Here is a 21,140-nt window from a genome sequence, read left to right on the forward strand (position 1 = left end):
TTGCTGTAAAGTCTTCGAGCTTTGCTGTCTTGAACGTTTATCTGAGGCTTTTTCTTGACCAATTTCCATGTGAGTCTTTCATAAAACTTCATACAGGAAAAACATTTGATTGCTCTAAAACATCATCATATGTAGAAAACAAGAGAACATTTTTAGAGAGTTCTTTCACCATTGAAATTTTAAAAATTTATATTTTTTCCTAGAAATTCTGACAATTAGTTACTTTAATGTTAGACAAAAAATTTGTGTAATGAAATAATGCAATGCAGAAATCCAGTGTTACTGATTGATCTTGTACTTAAAGCTACAAAGTCCAGAAGTGGTGTAAGCCAATGGTAACTCAAGAGGGATGTCATTGTCATCTCAACAAACCCTCAACTCACTCAAGACTGGTTCTCCTTTGGTACAAGGTGGGTGTCCCTAGCATAGGATTACTAAGACATAGGCAATAAAAGCTGAAGGTGAAATGAACAGTTATATTAGTCAAACAGATTATTTTGGATGGATAATAGGTCTAATTTTATTGGTGGTTGATGGGGAATGACTAGTGCCAAAAAAATCCAAGGCGCCATATGGAGTCAAGGTTTCTTAAGAGAGCTGGAAAATATGAATGGATGAGGGTAAATTTTCGGTCCTAACATGCAGAAACTCACCAATGAATGGAGAGTTGTATAGCTGAAAAATAACAGGTTATGTAGGCCCTAATTAGGTGCTCCACTTATGCACATGCATACAACAAGGTGTGATTTTTAACAAGCTGAAATACATCATACAATCCTTCAGTGAAGTGACATAAGATCTTTTTTTTCAACTTAAAGATAAAAATAGCAAGGAAATAAAATAGCGTGGCCTCATTTCACCTCCTTCATCAACAGCTCGTTTCCTTGCCTGAAATCCTCGTTGCAGCATATTTTAATAGATGATTTCAGCATATACAAATCAGCAACGTGAAAAATTATGTACAGCCACACGTAGATATAAATCACCTTGATTCACATAGCTTCAAAAGTTATTCAATACAAGCCAAGTCAAGGGAGTATAATGTATCTTCAAACCATCAACAACCATTAAAATAGGAAGAGCTTCTCTTATATACAGTCCAAGCTCAAAACCTCCTCAAAATAAAATGATGATATCAATAACCTAGATCCTAGGTCTCTCCTATGGAGGCATACACAAATAACATCCTCCAACTAACATTAGACAAGTCAAAAACCCTAACGATAAAATAACCAGGTAAAATGGGCCAGACAGTGGGGATGCCAGGTAATAGGTCAATGTAACTGTTACAGCTCAAATTGTATGTCAAAATGGTAAAAGCTTCAACCGACACCATACAATCCAAGTTGAACCTTGGTAGGGCACCCATTGTCACCTCAATGACCTATATTTGCCTCTTTAGTTCAGCTCTCCTCAAGCTTCAAGGGGCGCTTTCCTAAAAGTCACAAGTGCATATGCAATAAGGAGCAAGGTGATATCACAAGTGACCTCAATGATCCAATTGGGTTTAAGAGAAAGAAAAAAATATTGGTGATGGAAGGATGAGAAGATCAGTGCCAATATTCAAGGGCGATGGACTAAAGGAATATTAAGGATGAGTGGATATCAAGAAGAAGGAACCTCCTTAGGTCAGTTAACCAGAATAATGAATTGGATGGGAGAGACTAGTATCTAATGTTATGTAGTTTCTTGGCCAATCAGGTTTAACTGCAAAGTCAAAAACCCACTAGAGAGGATTTCTCAATAGGCTTCCTCTAAGACCAAAGATCAACTATGGCATAAAACAAGCCAAGCCTTTATAAAGGGAACACCCTTGAGGGTCCGCCAAGCAAAGAAGCTTGATGATTACTTCACACCAACAAAGGACGAGATGAGGTTTAGCTTCTTGACATCTCCTTCCATGTGATTTTTGTACGTCGATGGATCAATCACACTAAGCCTTGTGGTGATCTCAAATCTCTTATAAATCTAAACCCTTTAAAATACTATAGACAAGACCGAGAAAGAAAAACCTTCTAAGTCAAAACATACATCACATGATAGACCCGAAACCCCGATAACACAAAATTTTCATTGAGCCCCAAGGAGAGGGATGTTATTTTTTATAGCATCGGACAAGTGTTCGAGTCTCAATTTGTGTCAAAGAGGCTAAGAACACGAGATCTTCAAAACCCAGAAAATATTTTGAGAGATAAGCTTGTGAAACGCCTTAATTAAATTCATTAACCATCATTTAATTTTTTTCCTAAATCTAACTTAGGAAAATTGGTTAATTAATAGCAATTAATCAAGGAAAGGTGGGAAAGCTCTAGAAACTCACACGAATTGAGTTTGAGATGATCTTAGTCGTTAATGGAGATCTAATCATGGTCGTTGGTTCACCAACAAGGGTTTATAAGAGCAGGTCAATGGCGATGGAGATAGACATACGAGAAACATATCGAGTGAAAAGGAGAGCGAGTTCCTTGGGCAGATTGAGCTATCCAGTTGCAACGATTCAACAGGAGAGTTTGAGCTAGAGCATCAGTGATTGAGGGATCAGCAATAGAGTGTTTCAGTGCTGGAGAGCCAGTAGAAGAGAGGCCGCAATATTTCCCCATTAAGGTTAAGTGGGGCCTGTGAAATCTTCAGAGGGCCAATTCAATTCAGCTGAGAGGGATATTGATTCAGCAACTAGAGACTGAGGTCAAGTGAATCATTCCCAGAGGCAGAGTCAGGCAGAGAGACGGATTTCAATGAGTTCTAGAGGTAGTGCAGAAAGGGCCTACGCAAGGCTTGTGTAGGGGCTGGAGTAGGGGCTATCGAGTTGCCCAAATTGAGCCAGTTTTGGAGTTGAGATCAGTTGTCGGGTGAGACAAATTGTCTCACTAATATTTTGGCTAGATTATTTTGCTGGAGGATTGCCAGTTTGGGGTGTCCATCATTTCTGATGGATGGAAAGATCAAAGGAATAGACCTTTGATCAATGTGATTGCTTAGAGCCCAAAGGGGGCAATGTTTTTTAAGGCAGTGGATTGTGAGGGGCAGCTGAAAGATTCCCAATTCATTGTTGACATCTTGATTGAAGTAATTGAATTGATGGGGCTAGAAAATGTTGTCCAGGTAATACCTGACAATGCAACGGTGTGTAGAGCAGCAGGCCTAATTATTGAAGGCAAATATCAACACATCTTTTGGACCCCTTGTGTTGTACATTTTTTGAACCCAATGATGAGCAAGATGGGGAAGCAAATTGAGTGGATTCAAGTTATTTTTGAAGAGGCAAAAAAAAATTCAAGCCTTCATCACAAACCACCACATGTCCCATTTGCGAAGTTGGAGCTCCTTAAGGTACCTAAAATTTAAAGTTTATTTCATAAATTCTAATTTCTATGATTATAAATTTAAATATGTAAATTGGATTCTCAAATGTCATGATTCGTGAATCATAATAGTTATTCATTCAATCAAATTATTATTTTTAATTTACTGAAACATTGGCAATTTGGCACTTGCAGGTTGCCGAGACTCATTTTGCTTCTCACATCATAGTCTTAACAAGGCTTATGCGGGTGAAAGAAGCATTACAATCATTGGTATGCAGTTCTCTTTGGAATCAATGGAGGCAATCCCAATCTGAAAGAGCACAAGCAGTGAAAAGGTTGGTTGTTGATGATGAATGGTGCGATAGGGTGGAGTGCCTCTTGGCATTTACTAAGCCAATTGTGGATTTGCTCCACCTGTTTGACACAGATATGCCTAATTTAAGAGAGGTGTATGAGAGCATTGATTCCATGATAGAGAAGATAAGGTGGTTATAAATGCCAAGGAGAAGGACCCAAATGAATTCTTCTACAGAGAAGTAAAAGATATATTGACCAAAAGGTAGAACAAGATGACCACCCATTACACCTTTTGGCCTATGTAGTGAATCCAAAATATTACGCTGCAGAATTGTTAAGTGATCCCGAAAGAACCACACCAAATAAAGACCCAGAAGTCTCACAAGGATTTAAAAAAGATTTTAGAAAGATTTTTGTAGATCCGGAAATTGGGATTCAAATTCGTTCAGAGTTTGCTCATTTTGTGGGATTAGAGGGTTGGGGTGCTGATATTGATTGTATGTGGGACCAGACCAAATTAAGTCCAATTGATTGGAGGAACTATTATGGTGGGGAACTTGCACATATCCAAAAATTGGCCATCAAGATCTTGTCACTGGTTGTTAGTTCCTCTTCAGCAGAAAGGAACTGGAGTACATATGGCTTCATCCATTTAGTGAAGCGAAACATATTGAGCTCCAAGAAGGTTGAGGAACTAGTGTATGTGCATTCAAACCTTTGCCTTTTGTCACACAAGAGAGACGAATACAAATTTGGGCCATGTTGACCACTGTATCAACGACCCCGTACACCCCTTTTTTCGCAAAAGGGATGTATCGTGTTCGAATGTTCGCACCTTTTAGATTTCATCATCATTCAGTAGTTTTGTAAAGATGTCAACCCATTCTGCATATGTATAATGTAAATAATCCTAGTATGGCCACATCTGTATGTAACAGCCTAGATAAATCTATTGTTTTGGTGACGATTTCCATTCTAGGAGGTTTTTTGTCTCAATGATTCATTTGTGTCTCTAGACATAAATGATCGGTAGAGATTTTCCCTTCACCCTCACCCCAAAGCTAGAGTGGATTTTATCGTCAAGATCTTAGGCGAGTCCTAGTGTTTTAAATTGAGTCTTTGTAAAAGTGACCTAGGAATAATTTTAGCTAATGGGCTAAATTATTTTATTACAAGTCACTTGGTCTACTAGATTATATTTTTTGTGTCGCAAAAATGGGCAAATGTTGAGGGTCTATAATGAATGGATTTTCCCTCTTCATGTATTAAAATGTAAAATCTTCATATAAAAAATATTTAGTGCATGGTCCCTCATAATTAGACACCATGACTAAATATTAAAGAGTTGGAAAAATTATTAATCCCCTCATAAGTCAATTAATTAAATTTTCTAGCAAAATTAAATTAAAATCCTAAGCCATAAATTTAATTAATTTTGTGTTCTAAGTAAATTAAATTCTCCAAAGGTAAAATTCGTGGGTTTTAAAGAAATTAATTTTTGGAGGTCCCCGACCAAGGGAATATTGAAAATTTCAAGAGATTTTGGACAATTGGGCCTTGGTAGTTAAGTCAAAGTCAATTTTTTGGGGAAATTAACTCAAAATAATTATTTTTGAGTTAATTAAAAAGGAATTAAATGAAAAATTCGAAATTCCTCAAAAAATAAAATAATTTCGACGGAGGAGATTAAAAGATAATTAAATCTTTTTCAACAGTGGTGATTACTTTGACGATGGTCAAGCAAACTACCTGTTGGAGAATTTATCTATAAATTAGAGGTCAGTGTCAGTCTATTCTATTCGATCTTTGAATCATGTACTAAGTTCTCGAAGCTCTCTTGTAATATTTCTAGAATATAATGCAAAAGTCTTTGGGGTTTCGATTGATGGTGGTGTTCCTCTTCTTGAATTTATGGTATTATTGTTTTAAATTTATTTGTTGAATATTATTTGAAAATTGTCAATCAATAGCTCTGATAGAATAATTTGTGCACAGGTATCTTGTTCAGTTATTGGATCTAGGGTAACAATTTTAATTTGATTGAATTAGTGGGTATCTCTAGTTCTTGAAAATTATATTGTTATTTTATTTCTCTACTTGATCTGACAGTTGGATCTAGTGTTTGCAGAAGATCATTCAAATTTTAATTAAGCGTTTTGGGATAGTCCTCAGTTGGACCAGCCGACTCTCAAAGCATAATTTTTGAAGAACCTACTTGATCGAAGCCTCAGGATTTATCTAACAATCTATTTTTTTGCAGGGTGTTTTTGGGCTAGTACCTCATTAAAAAATTTAAATATCTTTTATAACTTGTTCAAAATTGATAGATCTGGCTAGAAAGTGCCTTAGATCTATAGATTAGGGAGCGGAGTTGGACTCATACTCCTCAGATTTAATAGATCTGTAAATTATTTGTATAGATCTATTATTTTGTGTAGGTCTGAAGTTTTGTAACATAATTTTTGAATTTTAACACTTGGGTTTTTGGGATTTTCTCTATTTTTGTACATATTGGGTATCTGGTTTTTCTTTTTTCACTTGTGCAGAAATAGATTTGACAAATCGACCAAGGAAATCTTCAAATGTGAGCCAGATCGAGACCTTGGAAGGAAAGATATGGGTTGAATTATTGTTTGCAAGGATTACGCAATTAGATTTTTCATTGAAGCATTCAGATATGGGGTTTTGATAATAATTATTGGAGAACGATTGAAGATGCTCCCTCTTCTTTATCTGTTGCTCTTTCCAAGAAGCCTTCCTCTGCCTTATTTCCCTACCTACAACAACCCTCTCTTCCAGTACCCCTCTGCTCCGTTCAGCCCTTAGCTCCTCATCCTTTCTCTCTGCTTGCTGTGATAAAGTTTCAACTCAATTTCCTCATCTTCACCTCATTTTGGTCAATGAACTTTGGATAAATTGTTTTGGTTACAAGTATCTTAGACATTGGAGGATTTCTAGGTAAAATTTTGAGCTCATCTTGAGCCTTGGGTCTCAAGGTTTTGTCTCTTAAACTCATTATTTACTCATCGTTATCCATAGCAAGGTAAATATTTCGTTACAGTGTTAAATACTTCATACAAATGTTGAAGAAAATGGTAACTAGGTTCGATATTTGTCAATGTAATTTTGATCTTTGTACTTGTCAAGAAGAAAAAGAATTATTGTTTTTATAAATTATATGAATGAGTTTCTTGCTCATTATATAGGTCTAGGAAAGTCAAAGGGTCAAAATTATATTGAAGAGCTCTTCTTGAGCATTTATATAATGAACATGAATCAACCTAGTGTCAAGCAGCCCTCTAAGACAAGCACCATCCTTCAAAGAAAAAGCTTGCAAGCAAAACAATGAAGAGAACATCATGTCGGCCTCAAAAAAAATATATATATATATATATATATATAATATCATGTCGGCTCAATAAATAGACATAACGTTTCACACTGTTTATCGGCTCATTTATGGAGACGTGACAACTATAAATACCCCACTGGGTTCACCACAGAACTTTGCATAAGCCTCTGCAACTTCGGATTCCTCTGAATTTCAGATGGGTGCAGGATTGTAATTTCGTATGGGTGCAGGATTGTAATTTTGGATGGGTGCAAGACTGAATTTCGGACAAGGTATAGTGGTGCAAGAAGAACATAATTCTAGACAGGTACAGTGGTGTAGCAAACTTGATCACTGTGATTTTCAAATAAGCATTACAGTGTTACACTTTCTCAGCATAACTGTGATCTTGGTGAAAGGAGAATACAATTATTGTCTCAGTGGAGCATGCTACTAAATGTTGTCACAAGTCTCGGTGGAGTGCAGCAGTAAAAAGAACTCGTTGACATGGTGAAACAAGCAATGGTGCAACAATTAAGGACCTCTATGGTACTACGATAATGATCTCAATGAAGGTGCAGAGATGATCTCAGTAAAGGCACAATGGTGATCTCAAGTAGTAGTCATGGTGCAACAATGATGATATTGGTGAAGCAGCTATGATGATGATCTCAATAGTAACAAAGGAAGAGAATTGGTGTCTTGGTCTTGGAGTGGCATAGAGGGTCAAGTATAATGGTCTTGGTGTTCGTCAATTAGAATCTCTATAAGAAGAATTACGTGCGGGATTTTCTCTCCGAGAGGGAGAGGTTTTGGCCCTGGGAGAATGCCAACTTCTTGTGTTCTTGTCTCTTTGTTTTGGTAGCAGTTTGATGAAGTAAACACACACACTCATAATAAGAAGAAGATCAAGATAAGATAAATAGTAAAAGCATTTCACAAATTGTTATCAAGTATAGAAGAATCTATCTAATGCTAATTGCCCTAGATTCTTCAACATGGTATCAAAGCTAAGGTGTTGAAGTCAAATGAAGGGCAGCAAAAGAGACATACAAGGATTTGTCTTAAAGACATCAAAGCGGGTTGAAAGGATTAAAGGAGCAAGTATACAACAAGCAGGTCTACAACAGTCATGGAGTATCAACTTCAGTAATTACAGTCATGCACTCAACTCATGCTCAGTTTGATGGAGTATATCAGTGATCCTCACTTCTTGATCACTGAACTTTCTCCATGCCATAAAAGATAGTCTCAGGTGTATATATATATATATTGCAAAAGTAATCCAAAGAACGCCTCTCACAATCCATGATTATATCATTGTCTCAGTATAGTTATTAACTTATTACATCAAGGCAGTTTTGGTGATGAGACAGTCTATCTATACAGTGCCACCCACAATTTAGTTATGTTATTCATTGACAAGTTTGGGCTCTCAATACATTGCCTCTCTACACAATGCACATAGACATCACGGTGTAGTGCCATATCAATATACTTTTCACAGTCTCGAACTTTGTCTATGATTATGATCTCAATAGCATGGTGCTCGGATCAGAACATAGTATCACTAACATGTCAACAATATGTTGAAGTCAAAAGTACCTTAAAAATGAATTGGGAAGGTCGTGAAGCAGTCTCGGTGATGTCAAGACCACTGATGTCATGGTGCTAGAAGGCCTTCAAGGAAGTCGTGATGAAAGGATACTAATGATGAACAACTCAAGCAAAAGAAGCATCAAGGTGAAGATATCCTCTTCACACACCAAGTATCTTTCAATTTTATAATCAGATTTGGTTAAATGATTTCATGATTGCAAGGGGATTTATAAATCGGTTAGATAATCAAAAATCCTTGCATAGAATAAGGAGGATTGTCATAATCCTTTATATAGAAGAGAAATCACTGATATCTATGAAAAGGTTTATGAAGGTCAAGTATTGTTTGAATCCATCAAGAGATTCATAGGATTCATATGATATCAATCAAAAGTCCTCTCATACCTAAATAGAAAAAGAGGAGACATAAAGAGAGATATATGAAATGCTAGATATACTCTTGAAAATTAAAGTAAAGAAGGTCACTTAGACCTACACAATAGTAAAGGTATCAAAGAATGAAGGAATAACTTCATGAAGATCTAGGAAAGATGATAAGAAGGTAGTCATCATTGATGAGCAAGGTAACAAATATCAATGAACAAAGAAGGATACCTCACCCGGCAATTTGTGGTCTTTATGCTAGATAGAGAAAGACAAGTTGCAGTCTATAGTGTTAAAGGAAATAATTCAACAATGTGCAGAAAAGATAGGCAAGGTTGGTCCTCAAGCAAAGACAAAAATAAGTATAGTTAAGATTCAATGCTATAGAAAGATTTTGGAAGTTCATATCACTGAAATATGGAGGAAGCTAAAGAAAAGGGCCAAGGAAAGAGGGAGTATCAAATCTCTCCTATGAGTAAGATAGTATCCCTCACAAAAGGATCCTATCATAAGCTCCTATATCTTGTGTTATAAAATATGACAATGATAATAAGATGCATCATGGCATCATGAAAGCATTAGAAGTAAGAGCTCATGACATCACCCTGGATATCATGAAGGAAAAAAAGAAAGGGTCAAAATCCATGGCACTCAAACATGAAGGATATAGCTCTTAGGAATATCATTGAACATTGAAGGAAAGAAAGATGTCATCCAAGACAAGGCTCATCATACATTAAGGCAAAAAGGAAACATCTGCCAGATAGGGATATGCAAGATCCTCAAGATTCTATGAAGGAATCCTCATCGGAGGGTTCACTAATCTAGAGAGGGAGCAAGTGTTTCATCAGGAACTCCAACTTATGGAATTCATGGGATAATGGTATGATGACATGAAGCAGATCAAGGGATTGAAGATCTCTTCAATCAAGGAAGCTGATGAAAGAAGCCTAGATGACCTAAAGGTAAAATGAAGTATGTATGCTTGTATTTAATATTATAATGTCATGTCATATGGTTGCAAGTAACAATGGATCATTACTTCTATCTTGAGAAGCATGATTAAGAGAAAAAGGATCTTCTCCTCTGAAAGAATGCAGGAAGGCATAAGTCACACTAGATGAAATCAAAATAATATGTCCTCATATGAAGTATGAGGTAGTTGACTAAGAAACTTTGATTAAAAGCTCCAGGAAATGGAATGTGTGAGGAAGGAAGAGATCGTGAGATATGCAACCATGATGAAGGCAATCAACATCCAAAAGACCAAGAAGATTTGACTAGGAAATCTCTGAGAAAAATATAAAGACTTCGATGAAAATCTGAAAAAGATGAAGACCCTTGGCAATGGATATCTTTGGGAGATGTGTCAATAAGTGTGCAAGACGTTGATACCTACAAGATGATGTCATGATGAAGATCCATCTCGTAAGGTATGATTTAATTTAATATGATGTTTTGATTTCTTGAATAATATCTGGATGAGTTCATGTAGGGATACTAGAACAAGACTTGTAAGTACAGGTACAACCAACATTCACGCAATGGATGGAAACTCCTGAAAGAAGCATGGAGAGAAAAGAAGCAACCATATGAAGAAATTTCCAGATGTATGCCAAGAAGGCCACCTTCCATGAAGAAAGGAATGACATGACAGAATAAGAAGGAAAGTGATCGATGGTTGTTGCCCTACAAGGAAGAAGCTCAACTAAATTTCATGACATCAAGGAGAGAAGTTGATTAAGCAGCTGAAGAACCCACGAAGAAGAAGCTGTTGATGTATAAAAGAGTCCCTAGCTAAGAGGGAGCTCTGATTGGTCCCTGATCAAGAGGGATTTTGAATTAGATCACCCCTGTTTACAAAGGAGTGACAATTGTGTTTTTCCATTTCATGTGTCATGTACTAGACCAGGACTAGTAGTCGTAAGTCTAGATGAAGGCCATGAATGGAAATGTAGACACATGATAAACACAACATTCTTGTCTTCACTTGGGAAGAAAGAATGGGAGGATTGGGTAATCACCTGGCATCTGATACTCTTTGAGGATGTGTAGGGCATCCAAGATAAGAGTAGGCAAGAGGACCGATATTCTTTGAGGGCTGGGAACCGAAGATAAGAACAGTCCTAGAAGGTCATACTCAGTGAACACCCGGGTGGGTATGTACCTTGAGAGACAATGATAAAGGTGTCTATAGATCATCGGTCTCACCAGCATTGTAGCTCATGATCTCGTGGAGAGATGGAGTTGTTAGTCAAGGCCTTGCACTATGACAATGTTGATTGATATGATGCTATACAGATGGGATTACCAATCCGATTCTTCTTATGAGAAATTCTTCAGATTGAGAATAACCAAGTACCATTGTAAATACCTCCCTAGTTAAGAGGGAGTGTTGAAGAAAAGGGTAACTAGGTTTAGTATTTGTCAATGTAATTTTGATCTTTGTACTTGTCAAGAAAAAGAATTATTATTTTTATAAATTATATGAATGAGTTTCTTGCTCATTCTATAGGTCTAGGAAAGTCAAAGAGTCAAAATTATATTGAAGAGCTCTTCTTGAGCGTTTATGCAATGAACATCAGTCAACCTAGTGTCAAGCAGCCCTCCAAGACAAGCACTGTCCTTCAAAGAAGAAGCCTGCAAGAAAAACAATGAAGAGAACATCATGTTAGCCTCAAAAATATATATATAACTATCATGTCAGCTCAATAAACACACACAATGTTTCACACTGTATGTCAGCTCATTTATGGAGACGTGACAACTATAAATACCCCACTGGGGTCACCACAGAACTTTGCATAAGCCTCTGCAACTTCGGATTCCTCTGAATTTCGGATGGGTGCAGGACTGCAATTTCGGATGGGTGCAGGTCTGCAATTTCATATGGGTGCAGGACTGAATTTCGGACAAGGTACAGTGGTGCAGGAAGAACAGAATTTCGGACAAGGTACAGTGGTGCAGCAAACTCGGATCACTGTGATTTTCGGATAAGCATTACAGTGATACACTTTCTTGGCATAACTGTGATGTCGGTGCAAGGAGGATACAATTACAGTCTCGGTGGAGGATGCTACTAAATGTTGTCACAAGTCTCGGTGGAATGCAGCAGTAAAAAGAACTCGTTGACATGGTGAAGCAAGAAATGGTGCAACAAGTAAGGACCTTTGTGGTACTACGATAATGATCTCAATGAAGGTGCAGAGATGATCTCAGTAAAGGCACAGTGGTGATCTCAAGTAGTAGCCATGATGCAGCAATGATGATCTCGGTGAAGCAGCTATAATGATCTCAGTAGTAACAAAGGAAGAGGATTGGTGTCTTGGTCTTGGAGTGGCATAGAGGGTCAAGTATAATGGTCTTGGTGTTCGTCAATTAGAATCTCTATAAGAAGAATTATGTGCGGGTTTTTCTCTCCAAGAGGGAGAGGTTTTGGCCCTGGCAGAATGCCAACTTCTTGTGTTCTTGTCTCTTTGTTTTGGTAGCAGTTTGATGAAGTAAACACACACACTCATAATAAGAAGAAGATCAAGATAAGATAAATAGTAAAATCATTTCACAAATTGTTATCAAGTATAGAAGAATCTATCTAATGCTAACTGCCCTAGATTCTTCAACAACAAATAGTAAGCCTGAAAGGTCACTCAAACATATTTGAGCATTTGCTTAATAAATTTTGAATCATGATAAACTGATATAAAATTTGCAGTGGTCTGATCTCATTCTACAGTGGCCTAGTCATACCTAAAACTAGTAAGAAGGGCCTAAAAACAATTAAAGGTTTTAATTGTTTCTTCTAGTCTTACTATTGCACGACTGTGACCTTTTTGGTGACTGTTCTGTAGACTGATATCTCTTTACAGCAGGGTTTTACAAAGTCTGATGTATCCTTTCCATTACTAAAGCTCATTGTTAATCCTTTTGTGCATTTAGTAGTTTGGAAGATATTTACTGTTAATGACAGCCTTTTTTCCTTCTAAGTTTGTCACTGTTTTGGTCTTGCTACTTCAGATCTGATTTTGGTGACTAACAATGTTTAAAGGAAGCGTCTAAAGTCTGATTTGCTTGCTGCTTTGAGTAAACTCACCTTAAGTGAAAATAACAGGGAAGTTTTGGGCTTGTTTGGCATTAATTACCTTACTGTGGTCACAATTTGCTCACTGCTGTTATAAAATTTCTGTTTTGCTCATGGTAATTGGAATACAAGTCATATAAGGATTCTTGGCATGTGAATAATCTTCTGCTGCCATAAGTTCATTTGCTACTTCAAAATTTTCATCTGAAGATTTTCAAGATCAAGCAGAATGTTCCACATCATCAAGATGACAGCCCCTAGTCTCAGCATTGCGCCTTAGGTGTACACTTTGGGCGACAATAGGCCCATCAAATCATGGGATGTGGAACCAGAGATGCCTGACTTGGATATGACGTTGAATGTCAGGTCTCATATGACTTTGATGAAAAGGCACCAATAGTTGGATCTTCAAGTGGACATGGCAGCAATGCTCCCACTCCTGGAGAGGATGTGGTTCTTAGTGACATGAATGAAGACATATTTGATGATATGTAAATGTAATTTATGATGGTGTTTTAAACTTTTGAACAATGAATATTGAATACCATAATATGCCATATGAACTATGAATAATGATAGTACACTGCCAGTCATGGTTCATTTTGTACTCTGTACTATGTAGCGTGCATTATTAATTTTGGTGATGATGTTGTAACTTGTCATGTTGATGACTGAAATTTGACATAGAAACTTGATGATATGTTGAATCATGAATGTTATAATAATCATTAATGATAATGACAATGTTTATGCTGAATTGATGATGATGATAGATGATAATTGATTATGTATTTTTAGATATAGAATCTAGATTCTAAAAGATGAATGGTAATATAAAATTCTTATTTTTTTTTTGTGTGTGTGTGTGTATGTGTCGTTTCCTTGCCGTATCGTATCTAGATTTTTTGAAAATTTGCCATATATGTTTCAAACCCCGTATTTGTATCCATTCCCATATCCATTTCAGTGCAACTTAGGTAAAAGTTAGTTTCTTAAGGTTTTGGGGGCTAATATTTATCTTATTGGACATGTAGCCTTGTCCACTTTTCGTTTTTTATTTTAATTATTACTTTTAAGTTAAATAATGCTTAGTCTTTTAGAGTAATTCCTTCATGAAAATAATAATATTTTATTGTAAAGGAGTTAAAACCGCATCCTATAAAGAAAGGTATTTCCTCATTTTGGATGATGGTTGGAGTTTGGGAGTATTCCTTTCCCTCGGGACTTAATAAAATTTCCTTGATCTATTTGTGTTTAAGGTTGATTCTTCTTAATTTTTTCCAATGACTTATGCTTTAAAAAGGATTAATTTTACGAGTATAAATTTTGCTAATCACAATATTGCTCTACTGATCCTTTTAAGAGACAGACAATCACTTGGAAGGGGAGGTCTAGGTTTTGGGATCTTCATCTCGCCCTTAGTTTCCATTACCCCCTTGAAGCCAGAGGAGAGTCAACCTAAAGCAGCAAGGTTTGTTGCTGAGGTGACAGTGGGTAATCTACCCAAGTTCTACTTGGATTGTGCAACATGGTTTGGAGCTTTCCTCACTTTAGTGCACAACTCGCAAAGGTAACGTGGTCCAGTTCCTTGTTTTGAGGTCGACTGATTGAATAACTGGTTTGGTTATGATGACATTGGTTGAGATGTGTCCTTTCATTAGAATGTGTCTCTTTACTAATTATTATTATTATTATTATAACCAAAATAGAGGTTAGAGGGCCATCAGAAGATGAAGATCTTCGAAGTGTATCATGGTTTTGTAGCAGCAAATAACATTCTCCTCCTTTATTTCTCCCCTTTTTCATTCTTATTCTCACTGTAAGCATTATTTGAGTAACAAGCTTTGTAAAAGGGAAGCAATGAGGCCCAAAACAATTATTTTGTATCACAAATCTTGGTGCATTTATTGTATAAATAGAGTGGCTATTTCTAATCTTAAGACTTTATAGTCCTTAACACTGGAGTTACTATTTTCAATGTGAACTATTGGGTTTATTGTGAAATCAGGATTGAGGTTTTTGCCATTGGTAAATAATAAATTCAAGCAAGTTATGTTGGTTTTTCCTCTTCATTTTCTGTCTCACTTGGTGTTGAATAAACCAATAGATCTATGCTCATTTTACCCATTTGGTTTTTTGTCTGATAGGTTTGTGTTAGTAAAATAGTTCTACCTTCTGTTGATTTAGGGTAGCATCGGATGTGCTCTAGCCACGAAAATTGGTGGAGAGGCTAAGGCACATGAGATCTCCAATACCCAGAAATGGTTTGGGCAGATTCTAAATAGTTTGGGAGATATTAAAATAATTAATATTTTTAATGGAGTCGCTAAGTCTAAACTTAGGGAAAATAAAATATTAATGTGAATTAATATAAACTGTGTTAGAATGGCCCAAAAGTCATGGATCAAGCCAGATCTAATCTTATCCATTGATTAAGGACTTAATCTCGGTCGTTGATTTGTCAACAAGAAAAGTGTAAGAGGAGGCTTGAGGGTCACTTGGAGAACACACCGAGTTGATCAAGATTTCGACTTTCTGGGGTTGGGTTTGCTGAGGAAGTCGAGAGAGTTATCAGAGTTGCAGCTGAGGGGTAGTGAATACAGAAGCAGAGAGGCAGAAATAGCACCAGGAGAATCTGCGCAGTAGCCGAGAATGAGAGATGCAAAACTAGCCAAGGGTTCACACAGAGCCAGCCAGGGCTCACGTAGAGCCAGCCAGGGCTCATGCAGAGCCAGCCAAGAGCTGCGCAGTGCCTCAGAGGGCCAGTGTGGGTGACGCAGAGGGCCAGAGGGCTGACGCAGGGCAAGCCAAAGTGACACTGGGCAAACACTGGGCTAGAAAGGGCTGGCGCTGTCCCTAGAGGCTAATGTTGGGGTTTCGTGGGGCAGATTGGAGCTGTGAAGTTGCCGGAGTGATTATCCGGGGTTTCAGCCAGAACATTTGTCTCCGACTGAGAGGTACTACTGCTGAGATTATTCTTTGTTGGGTGAGCCAGTTTTGGCACCCAGATTGTATTCAGAAACTGCATAATAATAAAACCCTCAGATAGTTGCACCAGTTTTCCCGCATTGGGTTTTTCCAGGGACATTGGTCCAAAAACAACGGTGTCACTTGTGTGCTTGTTTTGTTTCCTTTAGTTGATGATCTGTAAATTTGTAATGTGTTGAGCATGTAATTGTATTTATTTTCAGTATTTACATGGTAAATAACTTGTTAATTAATCAAAACAAGTAGGCCGAAATAAATCAGAAAGTACATGAAGGGTTTCTAACGGGATAGACTTAGAAATTCCAACATGGTATCATAGGGTGGTTGCAATCACAGGAGAACTAAGGACATCAGCCGAGCAAAGCAGCAGAAAACAGTTGTCCTGAGTGACATAAGTTGTTCCTACCAGAGTAGTAGCAAGGGGTGACACAGTGCCTGCGTCATCAAGATTGAGCCAGAAAGAGGCCAGCGCAGAGACTGAGGAGGGAAAAAAAGGCTCACGCAGAGCCACGCAGAGACCAGGAGGGTTGACGTAGTTGGCTAGGGGAACATTTCAGCCAGTGCCTGATTGCGCAGAGCCTAGGAGCTCTAACCTTCAGTTTGCTGGGGTTTAGGAGGCTGTGGGTAAGTTGCAGAGTGGAGATGGTGGGGTATTGTAGTTAGAACAAGTACCTAACAAGGCAAGGCCAAGGAGGAGGGAGTTGCTACCGAGGATTTCTAGCCAAGAAATTTGGATCAGTGGTGCAGTTGCACTAACGATCAGAGTGGGGGCATCTCGACATTGGCAGAAGGGTTTCCAGGAGGGAAATCGAGGCTCAGAGGGAGTCACACCAAGAACTTCCAGGAGGGAAGTAGAGGAGAAGCGAGATGGCAGTGACGAGGTAACAGACCAGGACAAACTGGACGAAACCTCAAACTTTGTAGTCTGGAAGGCCAGAATCTTATCCGTTCTAGACAAGAATCGTGTGGTACAAGATGCAGACGATGATTGTGCCATGAGTACACACACACCACTTGAGCGAAAGTGGGGAGACATCGAGCTGTAGTCAGACGGACTACAGGTAATGAGGGGCAAGATCCTCGAGGTACCCAGCCTCTTGGATTAGACCTTGCTACAGGAGCCCCAAAGAGGAGTAGCAATACCGGCGGATGTCAGTAGAGACAGATGCGGATGGAGCGACAGAGGGAGCTACAGTGCAGGATTCCCAGGACAGTGTGAGGTAGCAGTGCGAGAAGCACAGGAGTGTTGCACCAGTGCAGGATGGTACAGAGAGGTGTGCAATGGTGCGAGATGCATGGAGTTGTTGCAGCAGTACAGAAGTCAGAGAAGGGGCACTTGTCAGCGACAGAGGGAGTTTCAGCATCGAGGGTGTCTCTAGCCTGACAGAGATGTCAGAGTTGGGAGATCAGTTACTTACTTCTCAATAATTGAGTTGCAATGCAGCAGTGAGCAGTGGTAGTGCTATGGGCAGCACAATGCAACATGATGAGAAGGGTTGCAGTGCAGATGCAATAGTGGTAGTGGCAAGGCCGTGGGGCAGCACGGGTGCAGAGGGAGTTGCAATACGGATGCAGCAGTGGCAGTGGCAGGGCAATGGGTAGTAGTACAGGATGCAGTAGTGCAGATGATGGGCAGCAGGCCTAGCATCAGCACAGGGACTGATGCCAGATGATCAGGGTGATACTCAGTGAGGAGTATTGCTAGAGCATAGTCCTCGCTAAAAGGGAATGTTGATTTGGGGTAGCATTGGATGTGCTATAGCCATGAAAATTGGTCGAGAGGCTAAGGCACATGAGATCTCCAATACCCAAAAATGGGTTGGGCAGATTCTAAACAGTTTGGGAGATATTAAAATAATTAATATTTTTAATGGAGTTCCTAAGTCTAATCTTAGGGAAAATCAAATATTAATGTGAATTATTATAAAATTGTGTTAGAATGGCCCAAAAGTCATGGATCAAGCCAGATCTAATCTTAGTCGTTGATTAGGGACTTAATCTCGGTCATTGATTTGTCAACGAGAAAAGTATAAGAGGAAGCCTGAGGGTCACTTGGAGAACACACCGAGTTGATCAAGATTTCGACTTTCTGGGGTTGGGTTTGTTGAGGAAGTCGAGAGAGTGATCAGAGTTGCAGCTGAGGGGCAGTGAATACAGAAGCAGAGGGGCAGAGATAGTAGCAGGAGGATCAGCGCAGTAGCTGAGTGTGAGGGACGCAGAACCAGCCAGGGATTCACGCAGAGCCATCCAGGGCTCATGCAGAGCTAGCCAGGAGCTGCGCAGTGCCTCAAAGGGCCAGCGTGGGTGACGCAGAGGGCCAGAGGGTTGATGCAGTGCCTCCAGAGGCTGACGCAGAACCAGCCAAAGTGACACTGGGCAAACGCTGGGCCAGAAAGGGCTAACATTGTCCCTAGAGGCTGATGCTGGGGTTTCATGGGGCAGATTGGAGCTGTGACATTGTCGGAGTGATTATCCAGGGTTTCAGCCAGAACATCTGTCTCCAACTGAGAGGTACAACTACCAAGATTATTCTCTGTTGGGTGAGCCGGTTTTGGCACCCAGATTGTATTCAGAAACTACATAATAATAAAACCCTCAGATAGTTGCACCGGTTTTCCCGCATTGGGTTTTTCCGGGGACATTGGTCCAAAAACATTGGTGTCACTTGCGTGCTTGTTTTGTTTCCTTCAGTTGATGATCTGTAATGTGTTGAGCATGTACTTGTATTTATTTTCAGTATTTACATGGTAAATAACTTGTTAATTAATCAAAACAAGTAGGCCGAAATAAATCAGAAAGTACATGACGGGTTTCTAATGGGTTAGACTTAGAAATTCCTTCTCAGCTCATATTTGTTGATTTATTTTAGTTATTTTCCAAGTAGAACTAGATTATGGCGGGCGTCATTGAGAAGATTATTCCTGTGGCTGAAACCTATTAAACCCCTTTGCTGGTTGGCCTTTGCTCAAATCACCTCCAACATACAATTTGACATACTTTATTTTCTTTAAAACAATAACAGAGATTGACTCCATGCACCTTTTACTTTTTTATAAATCCAATCTGAGCTTCATTTGTATAAATAGGTTGTCCTTAGGTGACAAAGAAGGACTCTTGCCTTAGGAAATATTGAAGGTACCCTTCTTCTAGCTTGTGAACTAGCTTGATGGCCTAGAGTGGTGCCAGGAGGTGCATCCTGCACACTATGCCCTGACATTTGACCCCTCTCTGAGAGATAGGGGACAAAGTGGAGGACAACAGTTCTGACCAAGCATCTCAGTAGATTTCCTAGTGTTCAGTTCACTACATCTGTCTAGACCTTGGTCTGAGCTTGATAATTTTAATTGTGCTGCAATTTCATGCTCATTTTCGTCCACAATGTCCTCCAAAAATGGCTTAGAAACTAGGTGTCCCTGTCAGAAGTTATCTCTTTGATAACCCATGTAACCTCACTACTTTGAAAACTAACATGGCTGCCTTATTGGCATCCCTGGTCTTCTTACCAGGCAGAAAATGTGCCGTCTTGGAAAGTATGTATACAACCACTAGTATGGAATCATGCTAAGTACAAAATCCATAGAATACCTTCCCATGGACCCATCAAAACAGGTAATAGAAAGACTAAATTATAGATGGTAAATAACCTGCTGAATTTCAGAAATCCCTTGACTCGATTGACTATATTTATTTTTTTTTGGTTCTCTTGTTATATGTACTTCCTAGTATTGTGCTACTCTCATTACTGAAACCTTATTGTTGTGAGTATATACTTACTTTTGTTTTGAAACAAACGCATCTTCCATATTTGGTTCTCACTGCCATGTTTTAAAGCTCTGTTGGCTGTTATCTTTCACTCTGATATGTTTATAAAGTGTTTATTCAACATTCTGGTGTTATGTTCTTTGTATTATTATTATTTTATTTAGAACGTGTGAAGCTGATTATAAATCTGTTTGATTGTTTGATCATCTATACAAACAGCTTGTGATTTCAGAATGCTTTTGGAGCTTATGTTTATTGGATTCTTTTTATTTTTCTAAATTTATTAAGGTCTTACAAGGGTCCTTTTTTCGTGACTAAAGCAGACGTTTGATGGAGAAGATATCTTCATACTTGTTACTGTATCAATGATTCTTCTTGTGATATGTATCTCTACCCACACTCAAAGTATGGTGTTGAAATTTTTTGGAAAGATTCCAACTCTGTGAAGATAACCAGAAATTCCTGTTGTTCGGTTGCATCATTTTATAGTCATCTCAATTATTTTCTTACAGGTGCAAGTTGCACAAGCTGTTTATCTTAGAGGGAGTTTGTTCAATCATTCATGTGATCCTAATATCCATGCTTCATTTATTTCACGGCGTCTTTTTGTTCATGCAATCAAATCATTACCTCCAGGCTCACCACTTGAGCTATGCTATGGCCCACAGGTAACTTATATCTGTAATTGTCATGGATATAAATACTAAGCCATCACTTAAAAGCAGATAAAATTAGGCTTCATAAACAAAAGAAAAGTTGCTTCCATGCTTTTCAGGTTGGAGAATCCAGGCTTGAAGATAGGCAGAGATGGTTGGAAGAACGCTACTTTTTTTCATGCAAGTGCAGGGCATGTTCAGAATTGAACCTTTCAGATCTCTACCTGTCTTCATTTCGATGTGCAAAGCATGATTGCCAGGGGGTAATCTTGGTTAAAGCAGTTGCGAGGTTAGAGAAATTGGTTGGAACTAATTTTGTGCCATACGCTAACATATTTACACGGGACCTAGCATTGCCTGTAAGTTCATTGTATCTTCCTAATATTCCCTTTTAATTGTTTGGATCTTTCTATGGTACTCCTTGCCATGTATTATGAGTACAATATTTTAAATTTGGAAGCATCTAAATTATTGGCATGTGGATGGTTTTTCAGCCATTTTGAAAGTTCAATTATAATTCGAGTGGTCATACTAAACTGGGTTCAGGATCACAGGTTGATGAGCGACTGCGCCAGTCAATCAATAATGTTGCCCATCTTCTTATTTCAACAGAAAATGATAGTATGACATATGTAAGTCCTGGACAGTGCTTGAGATGTGGATCTATGTCTGATCTAGAAAGAATGCAGAAGGTAGCAAACCAGAGTTTGGGATACCTTAAAAGGTAAAGAGAAACAATA

At 38.4% G+C, this 21,140-nt stretch overlaps 1 protein-coding gene across 1 annotated transcript in view; it reads left to right on the plus strand.

Annotated features, from left to right (window-relative positions):
* Positions 1-21,140, plus strand: part of LOC149151318 (uncharacterized) — a 423,245-nt gene that overhangs the window by 352,199 nt on the left and 49,906 nt on the right. Inside the window, 3 exon segments of the mRNA XM_089438966.1 lie at positions 20,257-20,412; positions 20,520-20,759; positions 20,955-21,124. Of these exon segments, the coding sequence (XP_089295092.1) occupies positions 20,257-20,412; positions 20,520-20,759; positions 20,955-21,124 (566 nt within the window).

This window comes from Pinus tabuliformis, chromosome 9 (genome assembly GCF_031772625.1).
Source record: "Pinus tabuliformis cultivar Carrire ecotype Pingquan chromosome 9, CPIR1, whole genome shotgun sequence".
NCBI classification, from domain to species: domain Eukaryota; kingdom Viridiplantae; phylum Streptophyta; class Pinopsida; order Pinales; family Pinaceae; genus Pinus; species Pinus tabuliformis.